This window comes from Diabrotica undecimpunctata, chromosome 10, assembly GCF_040954645.1.
Source record: "Diabrotica undecimpunctata isolate CICGRU chromosome 10, icDiaUnde3, whole genome shotgun sequence".
Classification (NCBI taxonomy): Eukaryota; Metazoa; Arthropoda; class Insecta; order Coleoptera; family Chrysomelidae; genus Diabrotica; species Diabrotica undecimpunctata.
This window is the reverse complement of record NC_092812.1, coordinates 56,302,469-56,322,668: the sequence shown is the minus strand read 5'-3', so window position 1 is coordinate 56,322,668 and position 20,200 is coordinate 56,302,469. Positions and strand designations below refer to the sequence as shown.

Sequence of the window (20,200 nt, the reverse complement as noted above, 5' to 3'; positions counted from 1 at the left end):
ATTTGCTCTTTCTTATGCCTATACTTGAAAGAAAACTTTTTTAAATTTGATGATAAATTTTACTTACAAAACTGGGGCTTATCCATGGGTAGCAACTTATCACCCCTCTTGGCAGAAATTTTCTTAAGTAACTTAGAGATATTGATGCCACAGAATCCTTCATTTAAAAATAAAATCAGATTTTACTACAGATATGTTGATGACTGTTTGGTCCTTTGGCTTGGTTCCAAAGAAAAAGCAACTGAATTCTCACACTATATCAACACTTTACACCCCAGGATAAAATTCACTATATACTGTAGTTCGAAACTAATTCTTCACTTCCTTTTTTAGATCTCTTAATTTCAAAGTATCCTCTCTTTAACATATTTAATTTTGAAGTATGTATACAGGAAACCCACAACTACAGATCCTCTGATTAATTTTCATTCAAACCATCCTTTCTCCCATAAAAGGTCAGCATTCAATAGTTTCTTAACTAGAGCCTTCAAACTTCCCTTATCTAAAGAGGCCCTCAATAAAAAAATTAATATAATAAACCAGTTAGCCTTAAATAATAATTATTCTCTCCATCTTGTTAATAAACTATATAAAAAATTTATAACAAGAATGGACTCACCTTTTGTGTATTTTCTCAAGAATCACTTAAATCCTTTTTTGGTTTTATACATTTTCTAGATCCACACTCCTATTCCATTCAAAAGATCTTCTTAAACTACAAAATACCTGTAGCTTAAGTCCAATATGAATATCAGATCATTAAGCAATACAAAAGATGTAGTTCATGTGCTACACAAATCTGGGGTTTATAAGCTTTGTTGGGCATCTTGTAAAGCAGTTTACATCGGCCAAAGTAGCAGGAGATGACATTTGCAATATTAACTCTGCTTTCTCCAACCATATTCTCTTACACACGTGTAAAAAGAGTAGTAGATTGGATATTTTGGAATCTTATGAAATTAGTATTGCTAAATCAAATGATGTTGAAATAGTTTTGAATGAACAACTTCGGCCATTAGAGCCTTCCATTTCTATTAACATAAACTTTCAAATTAATTTAATGCAGTAGTCCAACTGGACCTACCTTACTAGATTCTCGACCCCATTTGTGATGTCATTAGGTGAGGTACTCCACCATACTCTCTCCAAACTTTGGGTATCGCTTCATTAGGCCGAGTCTAAGACGATTTTTCTCTGTGACTTTTTTTGTTTCTGTTTTCCTCTTATTTTCCCGGCAATTTCCACCCGTCAGATAGGAAAATCGGAAAACAAGTTCCGCCAGACAACATAAAAAGTAGTTTTTGCTGCTGTTAATGAAAGTATCCTAAAAAAATTAGCTGGTTATCTATGAATTTCGTCACAGTAGTTTTTCCGACATGTTCGAGTAGTCAGACGTATTGAATGACCTATTTATTTAAAAGAATATAACAAAGTATAATAATGTGGAAGGGATTGCGAAAATGAAAATCCTATGTAATGCAAACGACGCTGTTCTTGTAGCGGAAAATGCAGACGATCTTCAGAGTCTGTTGCATCGTTTTAACACAAAAGGAAGAAGTCTGAATATGAGAATAGCAACTGAAAAAACAAAATGCTTGGCTGCCTGTAAAGATCCGATACGACGTTAATTGGAAGTTGACGGGAAAGTGATAGAACAAACAATGACTTTTAATTATTTAGTTATAGAGATATCAAGCTCGAGCAACACCGACATTTGGAGATTGAGTGGAACGAAAACCTGCACTGATCCGTCGGAGCTGGCTCGCCTGGTTCACAGATGGGTCCAGAATTAACGAGCGGACAGGCGCTGGAATATATGGTAACGGGATCTGATTTGATTTTAGCCAGGCTCAGATCAGTCTTTGAGGATAAGATCTTTGCGATCTTAGTATGTGCTCAGCAGATAATAGATAAAGCATGACTATCTTGGTCTGCTCTGACAGTCAAGCAGAGCTACGGGCTCTGGAAGCCCCCAAGGTCAGCTCTAAGGGGTGCAAGAGAGCAGTGCAGTGGTTGATGTTTGGCTAACCCATAGGGTCAACTTGATACCGCGACACAGGTGTGGAGCGGTGCAGGCTGGCTGATGCCCTGGTCAGACGGCTCTTATCCACTCTGCCTGAGCAATTACTAAAGGATTAGACATTCAGAAACGGTTAAGACCAGGATCTTATTAACCTAGTCCTAGACCCTTCAGACCCTAAGGGTCTGAAGGGCTCACAAATGGTCCCTCTCTCGTTCTAACATAACCGTTACATAAAACACCGAAAATGAAGTAAGACCTTAAGATGCAAAAGCTAATAAAGTATCAGACTGTCTAAATGACATTAATAATTAACACATGACAAAAAAGAAGAATAGAATGGAATAAAACATATTGATATAATGTAGCAATACAAAATAGTAAGATTATCTCGAGACAAATCGCCAATAGGTCGAAGAAGCATTGAACCAACTAAAAACGCTGGTATGACTGTTTAGAAGGTACCAAAGATTGAACAGGCATTTTGCCTATTAAAAATAATAAAGAAGAAGACTTTTACCTCTTTTTTAGATATTTGAAGGAAAAGAGTATTTTATTTGATAGATAAACTTGAAATGTACCAAATTAGAGATATTTGTACCAAACTATACATAAAACGTGTGTATAATATACATAAATAAAATCAGTTTAGATCTTTTTTTTTATAATCTATGCACATTACATTTTTTAATCATTTTACTTCACTTTTATTTTTTTTTATTTGTATTGTTTCACTTTTTAAAGATATATTAACTTCTAAGAGTTAAGAGTTTATGTACCCTTGTATATCTGAATATATTGTTTATGGCATGTCTAATTTGATATATTTACACCCGATTCTAAACCGCTTCACAGAATCCAAAACAGCCATAAATCTCTTATCGTGTACAGTACGCCACTGGCTTGCTACCTGTGATTTAGTGCCGAACAAATTTTACCATCTCGATTTTGGTTCTTTTGATTGGTTTCAGTTTGCCAGCTGCTTCCTTTAGGATAAGTCCAGATTTTGAAGTTTGTACAGTATCAGTGTGCTCTGGTGCCTTGTGTTTTTATGATTACCATATGAGTTAGTGCGGAGGTGACATTAAAAACAATGATTATATGTATTTCGGGATTTTTGGTTGGGGGGTAAGTGTTGTGAATAATTGTTGTCACTTTAAAATTTTTGTAATTTGCGCAAGGATTTGGTTTTATTCAAACTGCATTTGCCATATTAAACAAGAAGTAAATATCCAGACCTATAATCACAATAATGTTCATTTTACTAAGAATATTTGATCATTATTATAATAGCTAAATATTCTAGTTTATAATATGTAGATAGTCTTATATTTTTTAATATTATTCATTATTTATACTTAATTTTTCTGTTTTTAAAAGCTAGTTACTTTTTCTTCATTATTAGGTTAATTCCATTGATTGAATCTTTTTTTGTCCACTTTAACCTGCAGAGAAGTATCATAATTTTTCATTCAACAAATCTCGAGCTGAACAGGAAAAATTATAACTTCTTAATTAACATAGTAACTCGGTTTATAGCTAGCCTGTTTGTGATTTATGATTGTATATGTGGCTGTTGATTTAAACGATGCCCTGTAGTAAAGTTTATTTCTCTTTATTGTAAGTTCGACCGCTTTATTTCTCATCTGTTCAATGCTCCTTTTCTTTCATTTCACATACTCACCCGAATTTCCTTTCTTATTTAGTTCCTCACATGCCACACAATCCGACAAGGTGTTCGTATTTTTATGATTTTTCAAGATCAATGGATATGGTTTTAAATTTTTGTTTCTTTATTCTCCCCCCATATATTCATAAAGTGGCGAAGTACTTTTAAGATTCTATAATTTGTATAATGTTAAACATAAACTATGATTAAGTGTACAAGTGACATATATTCATCTGGCATTTATCCCACTTCCTCGATTCTGTTAATGAGACCTGTTAAGGAGACTCGTTCCTGTTTTCCATAACAGTCTCCAAATATTTCAAGGAAGTTTTTTTGGGATTTGGAATAATCCAGATGTAGCAAATTTTTTAGTTATATGTCTGCACAACGAAAACTTACATGTTTTCTGTAAAGAATTCGGTATTTTTTTAGTTATTAATAAGTGCGAAGAATGCAATTTTTCGAATTCTTACTTATGCTTGAAAAAGTAAGTACATAATGTGAAGTACAATTTCAAAATTGTGTCTTCTAAAAATCTTCAAAATGGCCTATTCTAAAAGTTGTAAAATTCAGTTATTAATTTATAACTTAATTATTTATATTCTTCTAAAAATCACACCTTACACCGTTGATATTGTCTCCAAAGTAGTGATGTTTCCCTCAAATGTCTGATCGATCCATCACTTGGTTTAAAAGTTATTCAATTTGTTTAGATCAGAGATTTTTGTTTGCAATAACATTAGTCAGACAATAATGAAGATTTCGTAATTATACGAATACCAAAACAGAAAGATTTGGTACCATCAATTAATACCAAAAACAATTTAAGGAAATTCATCAAAGGTTATACCGGAAGTTGACTAAAACTTCCTTATTTTAAATATATTGTCCTGTATATAATTTAGTTCAGTTTATCTGTGAAAAATCATCGATTTCACAGTAAAAATCTTATACAGCTATTTCTAAAAGGTATATGAGAGATAGCTTATGACAAATCCGTAAAGACGTACAGCTTTTTTTTTTAACAATCTTAAAAAGTGAAATAATCGTTTTTTTATGAAACGTTTATTATACATTTTAGAGAAAAATGGGTTAGATAAAAGTTGTAAATCTTAAAAAGTTCTTTTCTTTGATTTGCGAGTTTCTAAATTAAAGTACGTAAACAATTTACCGAGATAATTGCAAAAAACCTAATAAATAAACCTATAAATTTTTGCAGTAATTTATAACGTTTGTTTGTTTTTTTTTGCATAATGACATTATTTAATTTGTTTCTCCTGGGGAGCTATTATTTAAACACTTGTACTTGCCCAAACACTGACTCTAGAGGTATTTGACAGATGGCAATCGATTCTTTGAGGCTTCAATTTTAAGTTTTATTATTATCAATTTTAGAATATTATTAAAATTGTTGAATTTAAATTTTAACGTAATTTTAACGTTAATTTAAAAAAAAAACGTTTGAAAATGAGCTGAATTTCTAGCTTATAAACATTTGTAATAACTTTGATTTTTTTATTTCACGCGATTTTAAGTAGGCTTACTGAAAAGCTGGTGGAAAAGAACCTTTTATGACCAAGATAGCATTTTTTTCATAAGATCATGTTTATATTGTTTATTAACATTAAGAGCTAAAAATTTCAAAAGTTAAAATTGAAGCGAGCTGGAAAAATTTGCAATATCTCGCCTTCTATGACACGCAGAACATTATTTTTTTAAACTGGGTAGCTCGAGGAAATAATAAGAACTGGGCTACTTTCATCTCCCGGAAAAATTTGGAAAATCGTGAAAAAATAAATAAATAAATATTTTCCATAAAAAAGTGATTGAATTTTACTATTATTCCGTAAGGAATATTTTAGTTTTTATAATTGGTATATTATTTATATATATATATATATAATATTAATTATAAGTTAATACTCCAAATGTGTTTTAGGAGAAACTTTTAGAATACGCCATTTTCAAGAGACAAAATTTTGGAATTTTAAATATTTACTTACCTTTTTAATGGTATGTAAAAATTCAAAAAAAATTTTTTGCACCTGTTTTAGGAAATAAAAATCTTTTTTCGTAAATATACTATATAATGCACTGAAAGAAATATTCTCCCGAATATTTCTTTCAGCGCATTTTTATGTTCTTTTTATGCATTTATTTGATTGTTTTCATCTCGAATAATATTATATAATCAGTATCTTGTATGAAGCCAGTAACATACATACTGTTTTAATACTTATTATAAACAACCTTGAAGTATAAACATTATATGACAAGGTCTTTATTATTATTTCCACATGTCCAGGAAAAATAAATTATTTCGAGGATTATCTATATATATATATTAAAAAATGATTTCAAATATTTTCTATATTGCAAATTTTGAAAAGAATACTTCGTTTTTTACCAATTGTTATAAATTATGGGAAAATATATAGTTATTCGCGGATAAACGGAGCATTTTTGTAGTACTCAGTACTTTTATGTCACATTCGAGATCCATAACATTGATTGGTTTTTTACCTTCTTTCTAACCTACCTTGTCAAATATTTTGTCTTTAATCGATTTAACGAATTTAAGAATATTAGAAACATATTTACGTACTCTAGTGTAGAAGTTGACACAGACTTTAATTAGAAACACGAACTTTTCAGTCTCTGTAAGCACATAACTCTTATATATAGAACAAGGTTCCGGATTTTTAGCCATGAAAATCTCCGCTTTATCTTGTAGCAGGTGGCTTGAAGAATATTTAACAAACACTCTATAAGCATATAGATATATAGATAAAGCAGTTTTTTAAAAACCCCTTAATATTTTTTGGTAGAGTCCATGTATATTATTTAAGTTCCATGTCTATGGAAAAAGTGCCATATTTTACAAAGAAATTCTTTTGAATTTTTAAAATGCCTTAGAAAATATTTTACTGGAAAACTATAAACATAGTAGTCAATATAACATTGACTTAACTGTATAATTGACGCTCCGTCAATTATACCATTAATCAGCTATTTTATTGGACGAATAAGGCACCATTTTTAATTCATTAAACGAGCTGGCAAATGTGAAGAAATGTGTAAGTTGCTAAATGTTTCTATTTGTGAATTCTATAATGTCGTCATAATGTTCTCCTAATATTACCTATAATAATGTTCGTTGCTTAATACTTTCTTAAGAATTCTCAATAAAAATAATATAATTTTTTTATTAATGAAACCCTAAAACAAATAAAAATTTAAAATAAAATAATGTGAGATGGCTTAAGCGCTAGAAATCAAATGTAGGATAGGAAAGCAAAATCTACAATTCAAAAAATGGCTAAACTATTCAAATGCCATGATTAATCAGTGCTCATAAAAAAACAGGTTACTACGATGTTATATCTTTACTATAATGTTGTACGGAGTTGAGTCGCAGGCGCTACCTTCAAGAAAATTGGGGGTTTCGAAATGTGGCTCTATCGTCGAATCTGACACTTCAATTGACTTAGCTAAATTACTAACAAGAGAGATATGTTGTACAAGAAGTCAAAAAAAGAAAATAAAGTAATTCTTGAGTCTCTAAAGAATAAACATTGTCAAGATACCTCAAGTGTTTTCTGTAAGAGTACTCGTATTGCCCTCTAATATTGGCTTACCCGTCGTTGATGTTCTGGGGACTGGCTCTTCCTTAGTCTTTCGGGTATCCTTTTTGGAAGTAGTTTTGATAATGTATGGGCCCTTCTGTAAAGTCCTCATTATTTTATTTTTATTAATGTGGTCCATTCTGGCCACACGAGTATACAAGAATAAGAGTCAGTATCTAAAAAGTAGACATAAAGCTTAAAATATAAATAGGCACGGCTTAATGCCTGTGTCTTAATGCCTTAATGCTTAAGCTCTGTCGCATGCCAAGGTGGAACAGCATGATGGGAGACAAGCAATTTTTAAAATGTCAATTTGGAACACTTTACGGAGATCTAAGGCTACATCCCAATACATGTTTTAACCAGTTGCTAATGTCAATTAGCAGATTACAAATTACAAAGTCAAATATCACTTCAACACATGCGATTTTTAATGCGATCGACTATTTTAACAAAAACTTACGGTACAGTATCATGTAAAGGAATCCTGAGAGTACGGGCACATACGCGGCGCCAACGTTTTTTTACCTCTAGTCTGTTTAGAAAGAAGAAGTGCCGTATGGTGTATTCAATTTGCACGATTGCGTTAAATAAACACAAATTTAATGTTTTTCTCACATCAACTAAAACGCTTTTGTGAGAAATAAACTGCAATCAGTACTACCATTAAATATTATATGTTTGTTATGATTTGACTAATTTGTATCATATTAATGACGTTATATTTTTTATTATTGTTCTTTATTGGAAACCGATATTGCGGTTTTAACTCCCTGTTGACAAATGGGGATCGCATTACACAGGCGTTAATCTGACAAAAATCTCAAATCTCATTATATTTCTGGTGCTCGGATCTCTCTGTTTCGTTAGTTTACAGTTTTCAATTTGGAATTGGTTTTGCTGAATTTTTTGAGAAGTTGGAAGTAAGTCGTTCTTCTAGTCTTTAAACTTAGTTATTAATTTAAATAGCAAAATTTGATACAACAAACATTATACGGTTTCAATATGTAGTTTTATTCTGCCATAAGATACATTTGGTAATTTTTTTAATGCGGAAACAACACCCACTATTTCGAGTGCTAATTTTTTAAAATTTAAGGGTAGTTTGACTTTCTAATTAACCTAGCCTTGTAGCCCTTGAAATTTTGACCTTTCAAATGGCCATATATATACATATTCCAAAGCTTAAAAATTAACTGACTTATTGAAGAAAAACCAATGATATTTTTTCGAGATAATTGTGGAGCGTGAAAAATATACGTATTTTGGAGCTCTCACGTATCTAAAGTACCGATAATAGTTTTGTAGATGAATATCTCGGCATCAACAAATAATATTGAGTGCTTCGTACTGTTATTATCATAGGGGATAGTTTTTAAGGGTTAAACAAGTTGCAACCAAAGAAATAATGTAAAGGAACAAATTTTTATTGATTTAAATACATAAGTTTAGAATTTTAATGTGTACAAAACTATTTTTGACGTTGTAGTCGTATTTAGGGGTGATTTTAAGGGTTTAAGCTAAAGAAATATAAGCGAGGAATGAACTTTTAGTTATCTAAATGGAAAATTAAAACATTTTAAACTATACAAAGGCGTTTAAGTATATTTTTTTTTCATAAGAGATGCTTCCTAGAGGTTAAAAACTTGAAACCAATGAAAAATCATTTCGCAAACTATGAATGAATTGTTATTGATTTTAATTCATAAGTTAAGCATTTTACATCGTAAATAATTATTTTTTAACGCTATTTACGTCATAAGCGGTGGTTTCTCAGGATTGAAAATTTGTATTAAAGTACAAATTATCATTGAATATGTTTATTTTACTTAATTCAATCAGTTTTTAATGCATAAAAAATGCTTAAATTCGTGTTTTCCTATTTTTTCCATCCAGGGGTAGTTCTAAACGTTTAAAAACAAAAAGCACACTTTTTGAATGATCAAAATCCCAATTCCAGGCTATAAGAGATTCAATAAATATCTAAGCTTATGTTAATTTCTCAGGTCTTACTGATTAGAACCACATCAAAAGTCTAGATAATAACTAGTCTGGTTGTAACAAATATTTTGCAGGTAAATATAAAATAAAAATATGGTCCAAAAATATAAATTTTTTCGTAACCTTGTTAATTAACATGGAACTGTCTTTAATGTTGAGCAAAAATGGTAAAACTGCTAGGCAAACAAACATTTCGGCGTAAAATGTGCAGTGCATATTAATTATATCAAAATGATCCTACGGAATACTGAAAAAAAAAAGAAAAGGATTTTTTTAATTTAATTTAGAAATTATTACTTGTTTATCTTCTCATTACTAGAGTAATTTACTTTCGTATTTTTTTGCCGTACATTAGGGTGGACCATTAGCTGTAGAGCTGTAGAGAGATAACCCAAAACAGTTGCAAATTCGTGAATATATATATATATATATATATATATATATATATATATATATATATATATATATATATATATATTTAGGGATTCTACAGTATTCACTGCCTTCCCTCGCTCAACCGTTTCCATCTCTCTCTGTTGTTCCATTCTCCATCGTTTAGTCCTCTCTTACTCATGGCGTCGTCTACTTCGTTCCTCCAGGATTTTCGGGGTCGTCCTCTTTTCCTCCTTCCTATGGGGCTCCATTCGGTTATTCTTTTTATCCATCTGCTGTCGCTAGCTCTTCTTACATGTCCATACCACTTTAGTCTTTTTTGTTCTATATATGTTAGTATGTCTGTTTCTATTGATGTTCTTTGCTTTATTTCGTCATTACTTCTCCTATCCATTCTTGTTACTCTGCAGCATCTTCGCAGGCATTCCATCTCTGTTGCTATTATCTTACTGCTGTTTTTCTTGTTTATGATCCAATTTTCGGCCCCATATGTCATAATACTTCGCACTAATGTTTTATAAATCTGCGTTTTTGTCTTCATATTTAGGTGTCTATCCCACCATGCTGAGTTAAGTTGTCGGATTGCTGTTCTTGTTTGTCCTAATCTTTGTGTAATTTCTTCCTCTGTTGTTGCCTTTTTCGTGATTATGAACCCCAGGTATTTGAATTTATCCTTTCCTTTGATTGTTACGTTGTCATCAATCTGTAGATCTTCTATGTCTTCTTCACTTGTAGATAGGTACTCTGTTTTCGCGAGGTTAATATCTAGGCCAGCCTTGGTATATTCTTCTTGTAGTTTCTTCATCATGTAGCTGAGGTCGTCTTGGTCTTGTGCAATCACTACTTGATCGTCTGCAAAACTTAACGTATATAGGTATTCGTTCCGTACCGGTACTCCCATGCCTTCGCATTTTCTTTTCCATGTAGTCAAGGCTTTCTCTAAGTATATTTTGAATAGGGTTGGAGATGTGGAACAACCCTGCAGGAGCCCTTTTGTTGTGGTGAAGTCTCCTATGATTCTTGTTCCCATTTTAATGGACACTTTATTTTCTTTATACAGAGCTTTTGTAGCTTCTATGAGTTCCGTCTGTATTTCTAATTTGTACATTGCCTCCCATAGTTCTGACCTTGGTACAGAGTCATACGCCTTTCTCAGATCCACAAATGCCAAGTGTATATCTCTATTTTTTGCTTTTTTCTTTTCCAACAGTTGTTCCAGTGTGTATATGTGGTCTATGCATGATCTTCCTGCCGTGAAGCCTGCCTGATCCTCCCCGATTTTGCCTTTTATCGCTTGCTCTATCTTTTCTCGCAGTATCTTCCCATATAATCTTCCTATTGATGATATTACGCTTATTCCTCTGTAGTTTTCGCATCGTTTTCTATCTCCTTTCTTAAATATAGATGTCATATATGCCGCCGTCCATTCCTTTGGGAGCTGTTCTCCATTTATGGCTTTCTGAAATATCCATTGTATCATCCGGTGTAATTTTTTTGATCCGTATTTTATAAGCTCAGGTGAGATGCCTCCAGGTCCCGGTGCTTTCTTATTTTTGATTGCTTTTATGGCCGTTCTCATTTCCCTATCTGTTATTTCTATTTCTTGTTGTGGGAATCTGCTTCGTCTTCGCCTGTTTTCTTTTCCAATGAATTGTGGTCTTTGTTCTGTTAATAGTTCCTTGTAGTAGTCCTTCCATTCTTTGTCCTGTATATTTCCCAATTTAGTTTTTTCTTTTGAGTTTTGTTTCAATCCTCTCAGTACTTTCCATGACTCCGAAGTTCTTGTACCTCCTATATATGTTTCAATATTTAAGCAGATTCTTTCCCATTCTTCGTTCTTTTGCTGTGTTATTTGTTTTTTCACTTCTCTATCTTTTTCTCTATATTCTTTATAAACTTCATCGTTGTTTGTAGTCAGCCATTTTCTGTATAGTTGCTTTTTTTCTTCAATTATTCTTTTTGTTGGTTCATTTATTTCATTATAGTGCTGTTTATTTGTTATATGTTCTTTTTCCCAAGGGCTTCGAATGCTGCTTGCTTTATACTCGCCTTTATATGCTCGTATATTTCTTCGATGTTGCCGTATCTAAATTCTATTAATTTGTGGTCTAGACGTTGTTGGTATAGTTCTCTTATTGATTGTTCTTGGAGTAGTTCTATATTGTATTGTTTTTCTCTTATAGTGTTCAACGGTTCTTCTGTGGAGGGGGTCTTGTTATGTTTCCAATTAATGCCCATTTTTGCTGTCAGTAGTCTATGGTCCGTTCCACATTCTGCTCCTCTTTTGACTCGCACATCTTTGATCTTTATTGTGGTATCTTGTTTGATTATTATGTAGTCTATTATCGATTTCAGCTTTCGTGTTTCTTGCGTCCATGTATATTTATGAATATTTTTATGTCTGAAGAATCCGTTGGTGATTTTTAGGTTGTTTAATTCGCATAATTCAATCAGACGTTCTCCGTTATCGTTTTGTTCATCCTCTCCAAATCTCCCCACTACTTTATCGTTTTCTTTCCTTCCGGTTCTGCCGTTAAGGTCTCCTGCTATAATTATCTCCACGTTCTTTTTAATTAGCTCTATTTGATTCTGGAGTTGTTCGTGAAATATACTTTACATAAAACGTCTGGTTCTTTCTCTATTCAATGTACCAATTTTATATGTATCTTTAGCTTCAAATCTTATTTTATTTCCATTTTATTGTCAATATTACCATGTAAGAATAAAAAACGGAAAATGTTTACATATTTTTCAACTTTTTATGCCTCAGGAGTTGGGTCATAATAAATTCAGGGTAAAATAATTTTTTGGGTAATACATTTTATCTTTCTGATTGACTTAATTATGTACTCTCTATTATTTTTCATCAATTTTATATTTTATGTGTTTTGAATTCCCATAATACTATTTGTACTCATTCAATTCTATACAAAATTCATGTTATTCAATAAGTTTATACTCACTTTTTTTAATATTTATTAGACACGGATTACAGAAGTTGGCCAATGCAATTAAGTGTAATAGTATTGAGAAATATGTGTATACAAGGTACATGTATGAATAAAAAGTGTACCAATTTTTCTTTTTCAGTTCAGACGGTGTTATTGCTCATACGTAAGGTTTTCATTGTTATTGCATAAAGAGATCCTCTGAAGATAAATCCTCAAACAATAGAACTTGTTCTAATAATAGAAACAATCTTTTCCATTCCCATTAACCGAACGAATTATATAATTATTGCAAGGGTTTTAATTAGACTAATAAATTTGAGACAATTTTTATTACAATGTTAAGCAAACTTTATGAAGAAAAATCAAATATTTATATTTTAGTTTGTTCAAAATATATGTAAAGGCTATACCGGGATAAGATGGTAAAATTTGCACTCGGCTGGATTCTTTTTTGGGATTTTGCACTCAAAAGTGCATATTTAGAAAACTCTTTAGCCAAAAGTTTATAGCTCCCTAGATGGCTCCAGGTGTGACCTGTCGCAAAAAATGTGTTTTTTCGAAGAAAAAAAAAATCCTGAGTGATCCTTTGCTCCCAAATGAAAATCCCAAAAAAAATTAATGAAATATGTTTTCATGCCCAAAACTACTCTGATTTTTTTCAGATTCTTTAAATCAAAATTAAGATCAGAAAAAAAATTTGAATTTTTCAAAGAATTTTGGCTTATGAAGGTCATTTTTGGCAAACTTCTAAATAATTATTTTTCGTGTATTTTTTCTCTTCTTTTGTATGACGGGGTTAGATTTGCTATTTTCTCTCTGGAACATCCTCAAAATTCGAAAAAATCCATTTTTTGTGTTTCCCCCATGTTTTCAGCACATAAATGTTATTTCTAATAGCGGTATCAAGTTTGCCATCTTCAAAGCAAAATAATTTTCAAAATACGACAACTCCATGTTTAATACTTTATTAGATTTAACTTCAGGCAACACATAACCATGCCTCACGTGAGTTCCAGAGACCGGAGAGTAAACCTCTTCAAACGGACATCAGCTGATAACTCACTGGTCAGTTACCACAAAATCATGTGGAACCATCTTTCTTATTTACCAAGGCTATACGTGAGGCCCATGGACTATTAATTTTTTCAATGACTTATTGTTTAACCATATCTCTAATAATTTCTTCATCTTCTTGGTTTTTGTCTGATTTTCTGAGCATCGCTATTGATTTTATGGGTCGCTATGCTTATTTTGCCCTTATCCTATTTATCCATGGTAAAAACTTCTTGGAATTCTACCAGCATAGCCTTTACTTTTCGTGTCTGCTCAATACCGTCTTCTTCTTCTTCTTGTAGTGCCTATCCGTTTCGGATGAAAAGTTCAGTACAGTTCAGAGTTTTTACACCACAATAGACTTTTATCTCATTTAATATCATTTTTACAATTGCCGTAATTTTTTCTATATTTTTAGCGCTTTTCCTTATCTTACTCGCCATAGATTTAAACCACCGACATAATACATATATATATATATAATCATTTTTTTATGTATATTTTATAAATAAAAGTAAAATATACAGTAATATAAACGATTAAATAAGCAGGCAATTCACGTCATCGGTGAAAGTTTTCAAACTAATGATTGATAGGCATAGGCAATGGCTAGTGTCAACGTACTAGCGTTTGCCAAAATATATAGCGAACTTTCTTTTCTCCAAACAAACGGTTAACTATTACGGAAGGATTATATTACTGTGTTTATAAAACAGCAAAATAGCTTATCCGTTTTTGTTCAGTTCAATTCAATTTTAAATTAAGCGCTAATGCAATAATAATCATTTTTCGTGATTGTGCTATACCGTGACACATTAGTTTTTCATATACGAAATAAGCTAAAAAAACGTGTTGCTCTGTAATAAATACCCTTTAATAAAATCCAGTTTTAAATAGTTTAATAATATATTATATATATATATATTAATATTTTTACTTTTCGACCACTTTTAGGAGGGGGGGGGTTTCGCGGATTCTTACCAAATTCTAGTATATCATTGTGCCTTAAAAAAGTAGCCTATAGCTATTTTTTTTTAGCCCTCTAAGTGCCCCTGGGTCTGAGATATGCCCCTCGAAAAGGTCAAAAATAGCCCTTTTACCCCATATTTGAAGAGCTATATCTCTGAACTCAGTAAACTGCTTTTAACTGAAGATACCTAATTTTTTTGTTACAATATTAATTGTAAAAACAGGTAAATTAAAGTATTTTTAAATACCTTTCAAACGAGCGTTGTTAAATTACAATCCATTTAGTATATTCAAAGAATAGCCTTTTAAAAATAGCCAGTTTTTCAAATATCCTATTTTTTATCATTGATAAACTAATAATGTAAACACTGTAAACTGATAGTACTTTTTCCTGACAATCTCAAATTACATAAACATTTAGGTGAAGGTAGCTTTTATGTATACAACAATGTCTACTACACATATGGTCGTTAATGCTTTCTCTCATTTGTTTGATTATTCTGGAATATTAAATCTCAACAAATTATTAAAATAGGTCAAAAAAAACCTAAATTTTAAGCGTTTAAGAAAGCCTTTAGGTGGTCGAGAACCAAATATCTTTTGCGGTTTTATAAATTATTTCATCAAAATGTTGACGTTATAACATAAAAAATGAGATATTGCGAGTTGAAATCTGTCCAATGGGCTCAGAGATATAGCTCTTCAAATAGAGCTATTTTTAACCCTTTCGAGAGGCATACCTCAGGCCTAGGGGTACCTAGAGAGCTAGAAAAAAAGATATAGGCTACTTGTTTAAGGTACAAGCTAATATACTAAAATTTGGTGAAAATCTGCAGACCCCCCTACAAGTAAATAAAGTAAATAAATATGTAGTTCATTGTGATAGTGGAGGGTTATCGGTCAAAAGTTGGAGAATAAAAGAAAGACTACTTCCTACTTCATCCTTTTGTTGAAGACGTTTTGTATATGAATCCATACACATTATCAGTGTGTATGGATTCATATATCAAATGAGTATACATCCATAGAGAAACATTGCAAAAGATCTACCTTACAAAAGATAAGCAGCTCAAAAAGATGAAAGTGGAGTAACAGCTTAACTTATGGACTATAAAAATTAAAATGATCTGTTTTTAATAAGAAAAAACAGGACTAAGTCAGTTTTTTATATGAATTATAAGAACAGAATTATAAAAAATGGTATGTACGAACAAAATACTGTATAATATGGAGGACTTTCAAAAAGCACTGATACTGTTTAATAATTAAACATTCATAAATTTATTTGACTTTAGTGTATTACTTGACCACGTTGTTACAATCTAATAAAGGAGCATTCATTTTATTTTACCAACGAAATAACACCACTAAAGGTGAAGCCAAATAGCTAGATGGCATTACTGAAATTTGCATAGACTTCAAAATTCTGCAATAAAAGTGTACTGTTTTTGTTTTATTCTTCATTTTGCACTTTCTGTTAAATCTATATATTTTTTAAATCAATCTTTTAATTGTTCATCTGGCAGCCTTGTACTGGAACAGAACGCTGATTCAATTATTATAACAGCATTTTCCTTTATGTCAACTCCTGCCGCCCACAGATTGAACAAAATAATCATTAAAATCAAACAAATATGCAAATATACATAATTGCCCAATACTGCGGCGTTTTCACATTTATATGATCCTGCTTGCTATTTACATGTTGTTTCTAGCGAAATGGTTATATTAACATTTCCTAACAATTGTGTTAACATGGTGGAGAGTATTTTTTGAGATGCATTAACAACATAACATACTGTTTAGTAAAATAAGTTATTCGGATATTTCATAATTTCCTTATATCTACGTTATTGGTTAGGTCGTTCGCAATTATTTGTGCCACTTTTGACCTAAAATTATTCTATTATGAATCTGATATATTTTTAATTTCGTTTTAATTATGGGCAGTTGAATATTGAATTTCCGGTATCACTCGTTCGAGACTATACTTAACCATTCCATTTTGTGGTGAAGATAATGTTAAAAATTAAAAATATTAAAATTAATAACCAATTATTTTGTTTCAGTTTTCCTCCAAAGATGGAGCGCTCCCAGATAGTTAATTCCATGGGTAGCTCTGATCACATTCAGGAACAAACATATATACAAGCTCCAAGTTTCGTACAATCGCAAAATTATGTGAACAATTCGCAATACTGCAGGTCGCCAAATTCTTCAAACTATGTTTCAGTAGTGCAGCCACTTCATAAAAAGGGATCACTTAGAAATGGCGATGTTCTTAAGAGGTCCAGAGTGCAAGCAACGTAAGTATACATTTAAAGTCGAATGACAAATTTTAGACCAGGTGGTATCTGTTGTTTTTTTTTTTTTCCTTTTTGTTACTATATTTCGGCAGCTATACATTTTAGAAACATTTTTGGGAGAACAAAAAAGTTTTGCAATTAAATTTACTACAGTATTACAAATAGAAAAAATAATAATTATTTATTATTCTTAAATACAGATACAGAAAATGTTTTTACCATAGAAAAACACTAGGAAATTTCAGTAAAATCGATCAAGTAGTTTTCGCAAAATAATTTTGCAATCTAAATTTAAAAAAAAAGTTAATAATTTTCAGTACCTGTACTTCCTGCCGAGTATGATAAGTATATGTCAAATAGTTTTAAAGTACTAGGTACAAATAGTTTTTAAATTTTTAAATAAAACAGCCTGCAACTCAGTATAGTAAGGAGCCACACTTTATTTAAGTAATTTGGGTTAAAGCTTAATATTTTGACCTCAGAAATCTACAGTTAAAATATTTCTAATTATTAATGAAACACCCTGTATACATTGTCCATCATATTTACTAAATTATCAATTGTGAATGTTTTCCACTCATCTGCAAAGTTTGCCACTTGCGTAATATTCCGTTTTACTCACATTCAAGACTTCGTCAAATACGGTTGAAAAAGTTAAATATTCAAATTACCTTCAGAACCAAAGGAGGGTTAATGGACTCCATAAATAAAAAATGAGTAGTCACTCCTTGAGTGCTTTGCTTAACAACAGAGAATGGTGTCCGAAGAGGAACAGAGATAATGTTTGAAGCTTTTTACTTAATGTATTGATTTTTCTCCTCTTTGAACGCGATAGTTATACTTTACTATTAACCCTCGTAAGCCGGTGCGGGGTGCAGCTGATCCCCAGACCTTCTTTTTCTCGCCTATCTTTTTTTATATATATATTTTTTTTTATTTTTGGCCATTTTTTTATTTGCATTAAATTCACTTCTGAATACATTCCACCCATTAAAGCATTTAAAACCCATTGCGTTTATGTGATTTTTTGAAAAAGTGACTGTACGGTGCAAATGCACCCCACTATTTGTGAACGGAACATTTTGATGATAAAGTTGGCGAAGAAAAAGACGCCTATAAACCTGAAATGATACTTTATTATAATAAAACAAAAGGAGCTGTTGACGTAGTGAACAAAAATGATACTTCATTATAATAAAACAAAAGGAGCTGTTGACGTAGTGAACAAAATGGCACAACAATACATAACACAGCGACAAACACGCAGATGGCCCATGGTAATGTTTTATCACCTATTAGATGTTTCAGACGTAAAAGCTTTTAAAATTTGGAAAATAAAAAATTAAAGTTACGATGGGAGATATTTGGATGCAAGACGAAGTTTGTTATTAGACTTACCACGGAAATTGCCGAAAGAAAATGTTATCTACAGATATCCAAACACAAAAAATATGCACTCTCAGTTACGTCAAATTCAACCTGGATCTAACATAGCTTCGGGACCAGGTTGTTACTGATGCCAGAGAAAAAAATACCGAAAGTCCCGGCATTACTGTATTGTGTATTTGCTCACTCTGTGAAAAATTTAATGAGTTTGTTTTGCAACGATAATTAATTTTTTTAAATAAAAAAATAAGTACTTTGTTGGTAAAATTATATTATATCGTTTATTTTCATAATATTGAAGATATTTACCTCCTCATTGTTGTATTCATCAAAGGTAAAACAAGTACAGAAACTCACAATTTCAAGAAACAAAAATAGGTTAGACGAATGTATCCAGTAATCCGCAGTCAGTATTTTCAACCACACACACAATACAATGTTGTATTCATTTCCAATGTGGACAATTATGATTCCTTTTCCTTTATTGAATAGTAAACTTAATGCAGATGTACTAGATTTTAAAAAATTAAATAAGATTATAAGAATTAATAAATAATTTTACAATAATAATTATAAACAATTATAGAAAATTAAAAAAAAATGAAATAAATTTAAATGAACATAAAAATTATAAAAATAATAAAAAATTAAAAAAAAAATATATAAAAAATTTTACAAAATTATAAAAAAAATATAAAAAATTATGAAAAATTATAAAAAATTAAATAAAATTATAAGAAATGAAATAAATTTAAATATAATTCTAAAAAAATTAAAAAATTATAAAAAATTAAATAAAATTATATAAAATTAATTAAAATTAAATAAAATTATATAAACTTATATAAAATTAAATAAAATTAACTACAGTTAAATAAAATTTTACAAATTTTATAGTCGTTTAAAGTATTTACGAATGGAAAGTTTTTAATGAAAATTAATTAATTTACTCTCCCATTTATTTATGATTATTTTTAGAATATAATGATAATCAAAATGAAATAATTAAGCATAAATACAAGATAACGAAAATGGTTATGATGAATAAACGTTATAGGTATTATATTTAACAAATTTTGGAAATTACTAAAATCATTAAATAAAATTTTTGACGAAAAAAAAACAAGATTTTTTGAATTTTAAGAACTTAAATGTATATTGTTATTATAAAAAATATTAAAAATTTAGTAATAAGCAGACAAAATTTTATTAACCTATATATAGTAATAACACACTATAAGACTTGTCCACGCTCTTTTTATTATTTATTTCCTTTATTCTGCTTTTAGTTACGAATTGTCACAGGATATTCTGGATAAGCAAATCGAAGTATTAGAACGTAAATATGGAGGAGATAAAGCCCGTAGCGCAGCTCTTACTATCCAAAGGGCGTTTCGAAGATACACTTTACTTAAAAAATTCGCAGCTATAACAGCTATGGCCAAAGCAGAGAAAAGAATTAGTCGTAGACTTCCCGCAACTTCAGAAGACTGCAACCAAACACCCACTACCGAACAACCATGCAACGATTATGCTTTCGGCTTCGATGCCCATGACTGTAACTCTTTACGGATGATGCCGGTACGATCAATGTCTTTGAGAGAGAGAAGACACATAGATAATATGCACATACCCCGTAGTCAATCAGGAACACCTACAGTTTGCTGGGAAAACTATTCTTCCTCTTCTTTACAGGTAAGACCATATACGGTATTTCGGTTTTTTTAACCGGTATTGCATACCTACCTTGTTTTAAAATACTCAAAACCTATTCTCAGTAAAATCAGCCAGAGCTTAATGTTAATTTTAAATTTTTTCTTATGTCT

General features: G+C 30.9%; 1 protein-coding gene across 6 annotated transcripts in view; it reads left to right on the top strand.

Annotated features, from left to right (window-relative positions):
• siz (Brefeldin-resistant Arf-GEF family protein schizo) overlaps positions 1-20,200 on the top strand; it is a 184,643-nt gene that overhangs the window by 140,396 nt on the left and 24,047 nt on the right. For 4 of the 6 annotated variants that reach the window (XM_072546249.1, XM_072546248.1, XM_072546247.1 and 1 more), the window contains 2 exons: positions 16,752-16,988; positions 19,664-20,069. In XM_072546249.1, coding sequence (XP_072402350.1) covers positions 16,752-16,988; positions 19,664-20,069 — 643 coding nt within the window. Of the gene's footprint in view, positions 1-3,021; positions 3,149-8,184; positions 8,239-16,751; positions 16,989-19,663; positions 20,070-20,200 lie in introns of those variants that run through there. The other 2 variants (XM_072546251.1, XM_072546252.1) reach the window with 2 other exon arrangements.